The following is a 15,555-nucleotide window of genomic DNA, read 5'->3' as shown; positions in this document are numbered from 1 at the left end:
ATGTCACGGGGCGATTTGCCCTCCTCGCCAACTAGAGGCGCTGTGACGGACTGACCCGGAAGTCCAGCAGACCACACGACAAAAGCACAGAGGGAGTGTGTTCCGCTGGCGGGTTCGGCGATCGTGAAGTGTGGTATGTGTTCATTCTTCTGCTGCGCGGTTTTTATAAGTCGCGTTTGCCGACGTTCGTTCGTTTTTGCTACGTTGTAGGTTTGCTTGCGATAGTCTCTCGCCAGCGGTGTGAAAATGCGCCAGACGGCGTGCGTCGCGTTACAATATCTTCTCGTTGCAGATCTCATCTTCAGCTACCGGCCTCGCTATGGATATTCGTCCGAACCACACCATCTACATCAACAATGTCAACGACAAAATTAAAAAAGAAGGTTAGTCTCGGGTTCATCGTGTGTTTTGTGTTCTTTATTTATTTATGTTTTAAAGCTTGCTCCTGTAAGTTATTATTTTGATAGTGACGTCACGTTTGCTTGATTTTTGTTGTCGGCAGAGTTGAAGCGTTCGCTGTACGCCCTGTTCTCTCAGTTCGGGCAGGTCTTGGACATAGTGGCCCTTAAAACGATGAGGATGAGAGGGCAAGCGTTTGTGGTATTCAAAGAACTTGCTGCAGCTACCAACGCTCTCCGGCAGCTGCAGGGTTTCCCCTTCTACAATAAGCCAATGGTGAGTGTTTGTGAACAGCAAGACATTTAGAAGAAAGTGAAGTGAAACACTGCAGCACAGCACACGTTGACACAACAAAATGTGTCCTTTTAACAATCACTGGGATTCGAACCAGCAACTTTCTGATTATGGGGCTTCTTCCTTAACCGCTAGGCCACGACTGCCCCTATGACGATGTTGGTGTTTGAATAAGAACTTACTACAGTCGTGACATGATGTTCATACTCATTGCGTTGCAGGACATTTGTCCTTAATAATATAAGTGCAATCGAAGACTGCAATTTAATTTTAATATATTTGTCAGGTCCCCTATCATGAAATTTTCACTTTGTGAGATGATTTTAACATTAATATGAGTACCCCTAGCCCCTCTGGTCCTGCAGTGGCTAGAAAGGGTGATAGGTGTAAAGAGTGTTTTGGTCATTGTGCATCGCCGTTCAGAGAGCGGCAGCTCAGGTTCCCGTTTCTTATGCTTTGGCCACCCAGAGAATTTCCCACCTCTCCACTAAAACATTATCTCCACCGATAGTCACGGCTTCCAAACGTGCAAAGCATTGCAGTTGCTCGGTGATTTGGATGTAAAATTTGGCACAAATGTAAAAAAAAAAAAAAAAAAAAAAATTGTCCTGTCACTGGAGTCTGATTAACCATTGGGTTCATATGATTTGTTCTGGAAAATTGCCAACACTACTTCCTGTCTGCGCGAAACATTGTTGGTGAATGGTGTTGATTACGTCATCCCTGCAAGTGCCTGTGCACTTCCATAGGACTCTGTCCTCCTCGTCCCACCTCTCTCATTAGCATTTAAAGCTACAGAAACCAAAACAGGGAAAGCTCATCTCATTGTGGGACTCACTAAACGTGGCTGAAATTCTGCACCTGAATTTTGAAAATAGATTTCAGGTACGGTATTGGGGAAGACCAATATAAAAGCAAAAAAAAAAAAGTAATGGGACCTTAAATTGGCCAGTGTATGTATATTACTTTAATACGGCTGGAATTTTACACCGGTTTAAGCATCCAACATGTATAAATAACACACCAATGAAATATCACTGAAATATCAGTTCTTTATTGACTGGTCTCACCCTTGTGTGTTTTTGCGTGCTAATCATCTGGTGTCTACTTGTTTACTGTATAGACAACGAAAGTCTGTGTTTTTGGGGGTTGTGTTGATTTTATTTTATCTGATCAACACTCCACCGTTTTCCAGCGCATTCAGTACGCAAAAACGGACTCTGAGATCATTTCGAAGATGCGAGGCAATTATGGCGACAAGGAGAAGAAGAAAGAGAAGAAGAAGAAGGCCCAAGAGCAGGCAGCGAACATGACTAAGAAACCCGCTTTGGTAATTCTGTTGCCCTCTGGTTGTTTCCAACATCGTTTGAGTGACGCTTGCCGTTAATCTTGCCGTCTGTTTTATGTGTTTCTCAGGGAGCGATAAATACGCAGCCTCCACCGCCCGCTACACAGGTACGGATTTTAGAAAACATAATCACTTTCTTTATAGTTTCGTTTTTTTGTTAATGTTTTATCTTTTATCTCTTTAGGTTCCTGACAATCCACCAAATTATATTCTGTTCCTCAATAATTTACCAGAGGAAACTAATGAAATGATGTTGTCCATGCTGTTTAACCAGTGAGTATTCCCAGCGTCGCAATGAGTTCAGACGTTTTATTGGGCTGCTGTGCAGACAGAAACTAACCCGTAGGGAACTCTGCCTTCATCTGATAGATTTCCCGGTTTCAAAGAGGTGCGCCTTGTTCCAGGAAAGCACGACATCGCCTTTGTGGAGTTTGAGAACGAGGGCCAGGCAGGTGTTGCCAAGGACGCCCTCCAAGGCTTCCGCATTACGGCTACATGTGCCATGAAGATAACTTACGCCAAGAAATAACTGATTTAAATTTTAATTTAGTGTTGGGTGGACTAACGGCTGCTTTGGCCTGGAGGTGTCGGCCCAACTGTGTTTCTTTTTCTTAATTTTTTATTTTTTTTTTTTAATTCTGGGATTTTGTTGGTTAGTCTTATTTGCATATATATTTGTACAGAAGAATAAAACGTTTTTTGTTTTTTTTTTAATTGATTTTGACCCATTTGATTGCCCTACAATTCTGCTCTTCAAATGGTTAAAATGCCATCTCTCAACGGCGGCTATTTGTCAGCACCGCTGGCGTCCGTCCTGCGTCCTGTAGAGCTCCCCTTTGATCGTTTTAATTATACGTCTGTAATTCCCTGGCCTGGAGCGGTCGCTCTGCCACCCTGCCTTTAAAATATGCTCGCCCCGCAGGACGTTAATCATGCACAGAACTATACGCAGCCCACTGAAAATGTCGACTGGTGGAGCCCAGTTTTTAGTGGTGTTGCGGGAGGGCTGGTTTTAGTCACTAGCTTAACTCGATTCAGTGGACGGTCATATTGTTGGCTGAAATGGAATGTTTAATAGCCGGAGTCGTGGTGGGATTTCTGCGATCAGTGTTCCCTCCTGCTCATCTGCCAAATGGCTGAAGCTTGGGGGCCTTGTGGGTAAGGATATGGACCAGTGATCGGAGGGTTGTGGGTTCAAATCCCGAACCTCTAAATTGTTGACTGCATGTGTTCCAGTCACTTCATGCCGGCTGCTTCTACAGCTGTGTGTGATCGAGCAGGTCGCTCTCAGGAGCTCGGTGAATTCTTGCATGGTACCATGACACTTGTGTCACTTGTGATGCACAGCACATGGTGCGCACAGTGAAATTTGTCCTCTGCTTTTAACCATCACCCTGAGTGAGCATTAAGCAGCCATGACAGGCGCCCGGGGAGCAGTGTGTGGGGACTCAGCTGCTCAGTGGCACCTCGGTGCATCGGGATTTGAAACGGCAACCTTCTGATTACGTGCCCGCTTCCTTAACCGCTAGGCCACCAGTGCCCCAAAAGACACTTTTTGTCCCTGGGTGATGTGATTTGTCACTGTGAAGCACAGTGCATACAACGAAATGTGTCCTCTGCTTTTAACCATCATCCTTGGTGAGCAGTGGCAACCTTCTGATTATGGGTCCGATTCCTTACTGCTAGGCCACCACTGCCCATACCTTGGGGATGAATTAGAACGAGTCCCAGTCAGTGCTTGACCTCACACATGGTAAAAAGGCTGTGGACAGCCTTCCCAGAAGAGAAGAGGATGTGCCAAATCCATACTGGGTTTAGAATGGGATGTCATTAAAGTGGCCATACGGTAGATTTCACATGAACCAGTCTTCTGAATAAATCCAGATTCCTTGTGATTACTGAGAGCCTAATAAGGACTAATTCCAGAAGCTCTTGTATGATTAGACCCAGGCATCCATCAAGCCTTGATTGATTTTTTTCCCCCCCAACTCCTCACCAGTTCTTCCAGCGAGTTGGGTTTCAGATAAATGCTAATCTCAGCACTGTCACGTCTTGTTTGCGTGTCACGTTGGCCAGGCTCCAGGGTTCCAGCCCTTTCCCTATAACACCTGATAAGGAGATTTACGTTGTCAGCGCGCCTGATTCACTCCCGTCTGCCGGGTATCTCGGCGGCCGAAAGTAAATCTCTCCACCAGATTAGAAGGCCCCATACTGGAGAAAACCCCGAACGTGCGGAAGCTTCATCAGCCGGAAGGACGGCGCTCTTAATGTCACGCTGCGCTCTCCGGTCCGAACAAATGAATGTGTGACATTAACCTCGGCCACCGAGCTGCAGAATGAGGCTGATCATCTGTCAGGCGGCAGTGGGGATAATCAGTGGGAGGCGCCGGTTGGCGCCAACGACTGAAAGGAGCCCAGAAGGCTCTTAGTGAGTCGCATGGCATTACATGAAAGATGAAGAGTGAATGAGTGACCTGAATGAATGATCCCAGGTAATTGGATTCTTGTCCACTCTGGACTCTTTGTCTCACCCTGAAAAGTGGAAGCAAAGACTTATGCGGCTAATAACTGTGTAAACGGGTGTGATGATCACCGGGGGAAGGGTCCTTCTGATGGGCCATATTTAGCTGAAATGTTTCATTTGCATGAAAACTAATTACAGAGGAGCGAAGACTCCCTGCGCAGGGGGGGAAAAACGTCCTGACATTTAACAAATGTCAACACGTCGACACGTGCGCGGAGCTCCGAGCCGTCAGAGTTGCTCCGGGCCTCCTAATGGTGTCGGCCGCGGAGGAAATTGTTTCTTTACTTTGGCACAGTAGGCGCTTTAAGGGACCACAGGGGACATCAGGGGACCGCGGATCTGGACCTGTTGGACACCCCGCCTCACCCAGCGTTATTCAAACGACTCGACGTTGGCTGGGGAGATGGAATAAATTAGCAGTGAGAGTAATCATCTGGAGGGCTGAGACAGTCCATCTGCCTCCTCTAAATGTTCACACACACATACACAATCCGCCGTGTGAGAATTACAATTTTTTTTTCCTACTCGGATGAAACTCGGACAGTTCGGAGCTTTAATCTTGTGATTACGAGTGATATCGTATGTGCAGAAACCAGGTCATCGTTCAATGTGGAACAGAGTCTCCAAAAAAGTTTCTGTGCTCAAGCTGTCCAAAGGACAGCTTTTTGGTTATTGCAAATAAATACACGTGGAAGCTGTGCACATGTCTGAATGCCTTGTATTACTGGAGTGTATTACTCACTAGGAGAGTCCCGAACTGATTTAAATCGACGGAAATCTCAATCTCAGAAGATCTGCCCACATCACCCAGACGTCACCCAGCGACCTGGACGAGAGTAGGTGACGTTCCAACCAGCAGCATCAACTGGTGATTGGGTCCCCAGGCACTAATGAGCCTTCCTCAGTGGTCTCTGAAGACTTCTGTGTGTGTGTGTGTGTGTGTGTGTGTGTGCAGCTGCTGAACATTCTCTGGATGCATGAGGTTTCAAAGCACATTTATTCACAGTGGCTGCCAGAAGCCACCATGACGTGCATGGTGTGAGAAGTTTCCCATTTTCTCAGCGCTGAGAAGTTTCCCATTTTCTTCTGGCTGTGTGTGTGTGTGTGTGTGTGTGTGTGTGTGTGTGTGTGTGTGAGAAAGAGAAAGAACTCCTAGAACTCAAAGCTTCACCCACCATCTAGCGGTTAGGTGCCACATGAATGGCTTCTTGCCATGAAAGCAGACATTCCTCTGACCCATGACCCCACACACTCCAGGGGGGCCGAACCTGCAACCACCGACACATGTATCTGCCAGAGTGACAGCTTAAACACATCAGTTCATGGATTTTTTTTTTCGTTGTTTTCCATTGCAGTACTTATTTGGTCTCAAACCTTTTCACATCACAGCATGAATCTGTAGAGATTAAACATGCGTTAAATACATTTACATTTACAGCATTTATCAGACGGCCTTATCCAGAGCGACTTACAATCAGTAGTTACAGGGACTGGAGTCCCCCCTGGAGACACTTAGGGTTAAGTGTCTTGCTCAGGGACACAATGGTAGTAAGTGGGATTTGAACCTGGGTCTTCTGCAAGTTTGTCACCCACTAGGCTACTATCACCATAAATACATCCCAAACATTTTAAATACAGGGACACGAATCGTCCTTAAAAGTACTGTCCCTTCTATACTCAAATCCTGGGACAATGACGTCAGCCCCCCCGACCAAATGATATTTCCATCTCCCACAGGGTCTGCGCGTACCCAGAAGTCACTTTTTAATCACAGAGCGTCCAGATCAGACAGACCCAATTTGCACATCCAGGCCGATTCATTCTGTTTAAAGGAATAAAGCCTTTTATAATCATGTCCACACGCGGATTTGAAGGTGAGCACAGCAGGCAGGTTGCAATTGAAAAAAACAATGGAGCAGATTGAAGTGAAATATATAATAATATACAGTTTTTTTTTAATCCTATGACCTGACAAGCCCGTCACTTTAACTGTTCACAGTGATTCTGTGCGATGTGGCTGCGTCCTTATATTCCACAACAGACTATGATTGCTGTATGTTGTGTTAATGTTGCATGAATGTTATGTTTGTACTCAGTATTTATTTATTCTGTGGACTGTGCGCTGTTATGTGGACCTTGAACTATCCAAGATTCACAGTGCTGGGAAGAAGTCAGACGGAATGGATCGTCCTTGCCGTTGGAACCATCGTGAATCGGCCTTGAAACCACAATGTCACGTCTCTTCAGGCCAATTGCTTACCCTGTCCTCCCCAATTAAAATCAGCCGGCCTTAAAAATAGATCCATCCTCACGTTCCTCCTCATCAGGTTCCTGCACACTTGTTTGTGTCGGGTGGGAAAACCCGGCACCTGGACTTTCCTGTGTGGATCTACGGGAATGTGGTCTACTGTACGATCGATCGATCTGTTTATCTAGGTCTAGGACACATTTTCAGATGCTTAATATTGTAGACGTGTCAGGGACAAGGACGTGGGGTCCTCTGGCGGCTTGGAAGCGTGGTGATGGCACGGGGAGTGTAGACGCGGCACCCGCCTCAGAGTAATGGAACAGGAAGTGAGTTCAGGGGTGGATTCAACATCAGAGGACGGGATGGAAAAGAGGGGTCAAGAGGTCAATCCAAAGGGTAATCAAGGCATTCAAGATACGGTTTACAGCAAACGTGAGACAAGTCAGCGAATGAGCTTGCAATCTGTTCCGCCCATTTATACTAGGCGTGGTTCTCCGTGCGCCCTCTGGTGGGCCGGAGGTCGGGCAGTGGCCGTGACGATACGATTAAGAGACTTTTGTCTCAGCATGCAGACCTTTTATTAAAATGATTTTTATTGCAGCGTTCGTGTGCAGAGCCGAGTTGCGCCGGTGGGGGCCGCTAGAGGGGGGGAGACGCGGGCGCGCGCACGGCGGCGGGCACGCGCACTACGCCCCCCCCCCCCCCCCAGCCAAGGCTGGAAGGGTGAACTTTGAAAGTGTTTCGCCGGTCCAGGGCGGATGAAGATTTCGCCTTTGATCAGATTGGACGCGCGCGGCGGATTGTGGGTAAGTGATCCATATTTTAAATTGAAATATTGGAATGGGCAGCATTCTCTGCAATGCACTTCAGAATGTAAGGGCTTGATATCGTATAATCCGTGTCATTTTCGTATTCATAATCTGCCGAATCTGTTAACGATATTATCGCTTTTGGGTAGTTTTTTAAATGGTAAAATGAATGTCGGGTTTGCCCGTGATATCTATCACCGTCTTCTGAAAACTCACACCAGATTTTAATATTTTAAATATTTTAAATGTTATCTATCGTTTTATATATTGCATAAAAGAAAATGATATCCTACCAAATAAACAGAATGCATTTGTGTATGTGTTTATGTGTCCTTCAAAAATGTACAGCATATTACTTGATCATCACTTTCTGTGAAAACATTGGAGCCCTAATTGTAATTACATACATACATAGATAGATAGATAGATATAGATTTTGACACTACATATTTTTCCCTGTTGAAAAATATGCTTGCTGGATATATGGCCACACTAATGAGTGCACGAATCCCATTAGGACCCACCTCCACAACCAAAATCTATCACACATTTTATGTTGCTGACACCATATGTGGCACAAGGTCAGATTTCCTCACTGAACTTCATTCTCGTGCGATGCAACCAACCTCACGCCTCCTTTCCCACAAGAGAGGCACGTTTCCATCCAGCACGAAGAGCCGCATAATTCATACGGGCCATAATTCACACGGAGCGCGTCTGGACTTCATTAAAAGACTGTTGAGCGAGACATGTACACTCCGTAGTATCTGGACGACCGCGGATTTACAGCGACAGTTCTGGGTCGATATTAAAACGGCGGAGATGCAGCTGAGGCACGGAAGGCACCTGCACCGCTGAGAGAATGAAACCTGAAAAGAGCCCTGCTTGGGTTGCTGCTGACTGCTGGCTTCTTTCCTTTATTACTAAAAAATAACACAGAGGTACATGCAGGTCGGAGCTGGTCTTGTATTTGCTGTTAAATGTGCAATTTTGAACCAGCTATGCAGTGGATGAAAGAACAGGAAACCTGCATAACCTGTAACAAAGAACAACTTAAAACACAGAAAGGTCATATTAGTATATTATCATATTAGAAGGTTGCCCGAGCCTTTCAGAATATTGTTATTGCCTATGCTCTAATTCTAATAAACAAAGTTTAAAAAAAAAAAAAAGAAGGTTGCCCGAGCTGCCAAGGTGCCACACACTGCTCCCCGGGTGCCTGTCATGGCTGCCCACTGCTCACCATGGGTGATGGTTAAATGCAGAGGACACATTTTGTTGTGTCACCGTGTGCTGTGCTGCAGTGTTTCACAGTGACTTTCACTTTCACCTACCATTTTAAAAAACAATATGATTATCAGTTATGATTTTTTTTTTATTTTTATGGTGGACAAAAAATGCAGTGTTACCTCACGCAAACACACAAAACAATGAATCGGATTGTGGAGCATTAGATTTTTGTACTTGTTTCTCCCCCAGCGCTGCTGACCGCACACTCCCTGGAAGTCAGGATGGAGGAATATAACTGCAGCCGCCTGGAGCAGAACCGTACCACGGGGGACCCTGGTGACCCCTTTCTTCCATCTTACGACATTACGCTGGATTACGAGGTCCCTCAGGACCAGATCCCAGACACGACGCAGGGCTACGCCTTCTTCGTGGCAACGATGGTCATTGGCGCAGTGCTTGTCTGCATCATACTGGTGTGTGGCGTGGGCAACTGCCTCTTCATCGCCACCTTAATGCGTCACAAGAAGCTGCGAAACCTCACCAACCTGCTCATCGCCAACCTGGCCGTGTCCGACGTGCTGGTGGCGGTGGTGTGCTGTCCGTTTCTGTTGGACTACTATGTGGTCAAGAAACTTTCCTGGGACCACGGGCTGGTGCTGTGCGCCGCCATTAACTACCTGCGGACGGTGTCCCTGTACGTCTCCACCAACGCGCTGCTGGCCATCGCTGTGGCCAGGTGGGTTTCTGTTCCACTGTGAGGGACACACCTCACCTAGGGTGGTATGACTAGGCTGGCCTGGCGGTTAAAACCCTCGCCTATGAACCAGCAGACCACAGAATTCACGGGTTCAAATACTACTGAGGAAAACACTTAACCCCAAGTGTTTCCAGGGGGGACTGTCCCTGTAACTTCTCATTATAAGGTGCTCTGGACAAAGGGTGACCGAAAAATGCCAGAAATGTCTGATGAATACCATACATAATAATTGTCTCTTCCTTAGACACTTGACTTTGATGTAATCCTGTAACTATTCATTACAAGCGTCAGCTCGGTGTAATGCAATGAAATAGTAGCTACTCAAACCTGTAATTACCATTTCATCAAACACTTATGACCATTACTGCGTTAAACGCCTGAGGAGCAGCCTGAAGGTGAAAGTATTTAAGTCCCCTGACTCCAGGACCTTCTGAGAATTCTGAAAGCAGAATATTTCCATTCCAAGTAAACCAGGTGCACATAAAGTTTAACTTCACTTAATATTATTGCACAATTATTTGTTTTATTAGTTTTTGTGTGAAAGCTTTCCATCACATTTTAGTATAAGTGTCTTCTAAAATTCTATCACCTCTAGAGTGCGGAACCATAAATTCTTCATTTGTTATACTATTAATCCCAAAGGAAATTGCTACCAGCATCAGACTGGCAAATTTAAGGCAAGTTTTCCACGACTCTGGAGAAGGATGTTGAAAAGACATAAATTCTGGTTTGAGACACTCATGATGCCAGAACCCTGCAATATCAACACAGAAATGTAAGTCGTTTCACAGAAGGCAGTGGAGCAGCGCTGCCCAGCGTCTCGCAGACCTCGGTTTTACGCCGATCGGCATTTGCTTGAGGCTAATTATTTGAATTTACATTTACAGCATTTGGCAGATCTTCTTATCCAGAGGGACTTACATAACTGCTTTTAAATGTCCATGATTGAAATGCCTCAGTTAACTAGGACCAGATCTATAGATACCATAAGCTTAATAACTCAGAACCCAACTTAATAAATATACATAAGAGCCCTATTAAATCTAATCATGTCCTAAACAGGAAGATCTTTTTATCTTGCGTTTAAAGATCTTTAGTGGCTCAGCTGTTTGAACATCTAGTGGAAGTTTATTCCACCACCTACAACAGAGAAGAGTTTAGATGAATGCTTTCCTATCACCTTGAGAGATGCTGGTTCCAGTCGAGCAGTGCTGGAGGATCGGAGAGATCGAGGAGTGATGAGAGATCTGAGGTTGGAGGGTGCTGCTGACCTTGGATTTCCTTGGATTTGTAGGCCAGTATCTGATGTGGGGGCAGATACAGGAGGCCAGTGGAGGGAACGTAGGGATGGAGTGGTGGGAGAATCTGGGAAGGTTGAAAATGAGTCGTGCTGCAGGCCTGGCCAGGGGTCGGGAATCATTCATATGCAACAACATTAAATCTATGCTGGATAATTAGTGATGCCTCGTCAAATAATGTACCATGATGATCCATGTTTAACCCCAGAATTCATTACATGTCGATTTCTGAAGTCTTTTTCAGCTTTTAACATTTCACATCGATTAATCTGAAACCTAAAATTATATTTTACCCTCCTCAATGTAGGATGAAACAGACATTAAATGAATTGAGAAAAGTTTAAAATTAGAAGGCATCATATTTTATTATAACTTTTATTGGAATCCCAATAATGTGCCTGAAAATAATGTACGGTGGTGGACAATTTTTGAGAACGACACAAATACTGTTTTTCTCAATGTTTGCTGCATCATTGTTTTTGGATCTTTTTGTCAGTTGTTTCTGTGTTGTATAGAAGTATAATTACAATCATTTTTATAAGTTTCAAAGGCTTTTATTGACAATTATGCATAAAGTCAATATTTGCAGTGTTGGCCCTCTGCAATTCATCACTTAGTCATCACTTTGGTCTTTTGGCACGATGCTCCATCATGCTGGAAAAGGCATTATTCTTCATCAAACTGGTCTTGGATGGTTTGGAGAAGTTGCTGTCAGAGGATGTTCTTTATTCATGGCCGTGTTTTGAGTTGTGAGTGAGCCCACACCCCTGGACGAGAAGCAACCCCACACATGGATGTTCTCAGGATGCTTTACTGTTGACACGAGACAGGACTGATGGTAGCGCTCAACTTTTCTGCTCCAGATGCCCCAAACAATCAGAAAGGGGCTTCATCAGAGAAAATGACTTGACCCCAGTCCTCAGCAGTCCAATCCCTGTACGTTTTGCAGAATATCAGTCTGTCCTTGATGTTTTTCTTGGAGAGAAGTGGCTTCTTTGCAGCCCTTCTTGACACTCTGCACTGGTGGCACACTGATCCCGCAGCTGAATCATCTTTAGGAGACGGCCCTGGCGCTTGCCGGACTTTCTCGGTCTCCCTGAAGCCTTCTTCACTTCACTTGAACTCCTCTCCTTGACGCTTTTGATGATGTGATAAATGGTAGTTTTAGGTGCAATCTTAGTAGCAGCAATATCCTCGCCTATTAAGCCCTTGCAGGTAACCACGGTTAACAGAGGAAGAACAATGATTTCAAGCATCACCCTCCTTTTAAAGCCTCCAGTCTGCTATTGTAACACAATCAGCAGGACAGAATGATCTCCAGCCTTGTTCTCCTCAACACTCTCACTTGCGTTAAGGAGAGGATCACTGAAATGATCTCAGAAGGTCCTTTTGCTGAAATGCAGTGGAAATGTTTTTTTTTTGGGATTAAGTTCATTTTCGTGTCAAAGACTGGGGCAATGGTGGCCTAGCGGTTAAGGAAGCGGCCCCGTAATCAGAAGGTTGCCGTCGGTGCCACTGAGCAAAGCACCGTCCCCACACACTGCTCCCCGAGCGCCTGTCACGGCTGCCCACTGCCGCTCAGGGTGATGGGTGATAAATGTAGAGGACACATTTCGTTGGGTCACTGTGTGCAATGTTTCACAATGACGATCACGTTGCTTTTACTTTCAATTCATCTGATCACTCTTTTTAACATTCTGGAGTTTATGCAAATTGGCATAATAAAAAGGGAAGCAGCAAACTTTGTGAAAACCAGCATTTATGTCATTCTCACGATCTTGCAAGCTGGCGTTTGAAAATCGCAAGCACTGAATCATGCTTTTAACATATTAACGCATATTTATCCTTCTCGAATCTTCAGGCAACAGAATTCGAACTGTTGAAACCACTCTCGTTTGGAAATGAGATTAATATTGGTAAAACTGAAAGCAGCAATATTCTGCGCTCCTTGAGTTAAAAATTGTGGAGTATTATGGCAGCATTGCTTATTCTTTTTGAAGTTGATGTCACCCACTGGTGTGCATAGCGTTGAGTGCGATTTGACACAATTACTCATGTCACTTTTTTGCCACCTCATAATCACGTTAACATTCACGTTGCCAGTGTGTCTGACGCAGGTCTTCTATTTTTAGCTGTCATCTGTAACTTATGCAAAATTATGCCTGGATGGCGGCCTGAGGGCACGTTCATATGCCAAAGGCTTTATTTATTCCTTTATTTCTGCTGGAAGTCTGTCAGGTGGACTAAAGCTCAGGGCCGCCATAGTGCCTATGGTGCACTGACACAGCATTAGTTAACCTTTGAACCAGTACCACAGCGCCTGCAGACTATTACCGTTGGCCTGAGGGAATATTCAATGTGCTGTCTGAAATATTAAAAACCAGAGACGTTGAGGCCATATGCTTCTCTGAATACACCTGAATAGGTCTGGTCTGCGATGGCCGGCTTCTCTGTAGAGAGCTTCTCATGTCCACATGAGAGCACTGAAAAGGCCCTGTTGTTCCAACAGGACAAAGCCCTGAGAAGCAGAAGTAAAATCCGTCTCCTCTGGAGAGCAGGGATGAAGAGTCGGGGAAGAGGAGGATGTAAAAATAGAGCGCCGTCTCGCAGCCTTCGTCCACAGGCCTCCAGAGTCCTCCTTCAGCCCCTTGCACAATTCCAGACGCCCGACTAGCCAGCAGCAGCAGACACCGTTAGTGTCATTTCGTGGCCGATTTGAAATGTTCCTGATATTATAAAAGAAAAAATACATTCGTACAGTACACTACCAGACCGACATGAACAATATGCTCTCACCGTGAATAGAAGTGCTAGTGTGTCAAAAGAGACGAAAAAAGGTTCGGAGACATTTCTCAGCCTGTAAAAGCATAGACCGAAAATTTTACTTCTTTTTGTCTTTTCTTTTTTTTTTTATTCTCCAGTGTTTTCATGAAACCAACATACATATTTAGATCAATATATAGTATTTTTGTTTAACCTCCTGTAAAGTTGTTAAAAAAAAGGAGTGGATGGGGCCAAGGGGCAGTGGTGGCCGTGTGCTTTGCTGCTGTGTATCACAATGACAATCACTTCACTTTCAAGGCTCCATAAACCATGATAAAAGCCTTTTTGAGAGTATAATCCACGAAAGAGACCTGGATCTTCTCAGCTTGGTGCTCTGCCTTTCGAGTAGCCGGAAGGGCTGTCAGCATGTGGTTGTCACTTTACATTCACGTTAAACAGCCAATCAGGACGTGAGGTCGGTAATTACCGAGAGGACATTTTAACTGACTGTGCTTCCTCTCTCCTGGTGGCTTCTCAGGTACATGGCCATCGTTCACCCCATGAGGCCACGCATGACGCAGCAGACCGCCTATGGCGTTATCCTAGGGGTGTGGATCATCCCGATTTTCATCTCCATCCCGGCCGCGTACTTCGCCTCCGAGACCACCTACCCACACGGCAGCGCTGCCCAGGGCAACAAGGTCTTCTGCGCCCAGATCTGGCCGGTGGACCAGCAGCTCTTCTATCGCTCCTACTTCCTGTTCATCTTCGCCACCGAATTCCTGGCGCCCGTGGTGGTCATGGCGACGTGCTATGCGCGAATCTCGCGGGAGCTGTGGTTCAAGAACGTCCCGGGCTTCCCCACGGAGCAGATCCAGAAACGGCTCCAGCGCCGGCGCCGCACTGTGGTGGTCCTGGTGGGAGTTCTGGTGGCGTACGTGCTGTACTGGGCTCCGTACTACGGCTTCATGCTGCTCCGCGACTTCTACCCAACGCTCATCTCCCGAGACAGGAACTCGCTGGTGGCCTTCTACATCATCGAGTGCGTCGCCATGAGCAACGGCGTCATCAACACCCTCTGCTTTGTGAGCGTGAGGAGGTACAGCGCCGCCAAGTGCCTCAAGGGCATCCGCTTGGTACGGTGGAGTCCCGTCAGTCACGTGTTCATGGGCAAGCTGGCCGACAACGGAGACCTCCGGGTGACTGAGGAAGTGGAGTGCACGCACATCAGATGAACGGCGCGGTGACCACGGCACCCGTTGCAACGGGGCAGGGTCCCCTGGGTGGCTGCGGCGCTTTCATCTGACTCACGGACGGTGACGGTCCAAAACAAGGAGCACGTCAGCTCCTTTCCCCTTCACTTCGCAGAGCTTTTGGAGAATGTGGACATTTTACATTTACAGCATTTATCAGACGCCCTTATCCAGAACGTCTTACAGTCAGTAGTTACAGGGACAGTCCCCCCCTGGAGACACTCAGGGTTAAGTGTCTTGCTCAGGGACGCAATGGTAGTAAGTGGAATTTGAACCTGGCTCCTCTGGTTCATAGACGAGTGTGTTACCCACTAGGCTACTACCACCCAAAGGTTTGTTGGACTGAACTCTGAGTAATGTATTTATGTCTGCTTTGTTGTATTTTTACATATCTTGGTGCACCTAACCGATCGTGAACAAGTAGCCAGGTTTTTTTTGCTCTTGGAAAACAACACGGAACTTTCCAGCCGGCCAGGAGCGGACTGCTCATTAAAAGCAACGCGGCGGTGGACAAAGGCAGAGAAACGTTCGAGGTGCAAGCGACTCGGTGGAGGGACTTGGTTGCTACACTAATGAGTGTGTGCAGAGCGGACTGTAGATTGGGCCCCCCCCCCCCCCAATCTAGGACCTGA

General features: G+C 46.2%; 2 protein-coding genes across 3 annotated transcripts; both read left to right on the top strand.

Annotated features, from left to right (window-relative positions):
- Window positions 1-67: 67 nt before the first annotated feature.
- On the top strand, window positions 68-2,755 carry snrpb2 (small nuclear ribonucleoprotein polypeptide B2). 2 transcript variants are annotated; one of them, XM_028972503.1, is made up of 7 exons: window positions 68-133; window positions 293-383; window positions 538-675; window positions 1,889-2,023; window positions 2,110-2,148; window positions 2,226-2,314; window positions 2,411-2,755. In XM_028972503.1, the coding sequence occupies exons 2-7, from the start codon at window positions 357-359 to the stop codon at window positions 2,568-2,570; spliced, it is 588 nt and encodes a 195-aa protein (XP_028828336.1). In that variant the 5' UTR covers window positions 68-133; window positions 293-356; the 3' UTR covers window positions 2,571-2,755. The 2 variants fall into 2 exon arrangements, with proteins under 2 accessions (XP_028828336.1, XP_028828335.1); XM_028972502.1 differs by having other exon boundaries at window positions 503-675.
- A 4,765-nt stretch (window positions 2,756-7,520) lies between these two features.
- prokr1a (prokineticin receptor 1a) lies at window positions 7,521-15,070 on the top strand. The gene is made up of 3 exons (XM_028972370.1): window positions 7,521-7,619; window positions 9,102-9,588; window positions 14,209-15,070. The coding sequence occupies exons 2-3, from the start codon at window positions 9,134-9,136 to the stop codon at window positions 14,903-14,905; spliced, it is 1,152 nt and encodes a 383-aa protein (XP_028828203.1). The 5' UTR covers window positions 7,521-7,619; window positions 9,102-9,133; the 3' UTR covers window positions 14,906-15,070.
- The last annotated feature ends 485 nt before the right edge of the window (window positions 15,071-15,555 follow it).

Source organism: Denticeps clupeoides, chromosome 3, assembly GCF_900700375.1.
Source record: "Denticeps clupeoides chromosome 3, fDenClu1.1, whole genome shotgun sequence".
In the NCBI taxonomy this organism is placed as follows: domain Eukaryota; kingdom Metazoa; phylum Chordata; class Actinopteri; order Clupeiformes; family Denticipitidae; genus Denticeps; species Denticeps clupeoides.
The sequence above is the reverse complement of the archived record's forward strand: the minus strand, read 5'-3'. Positions and strand labels throughout refer to the sequence as shown.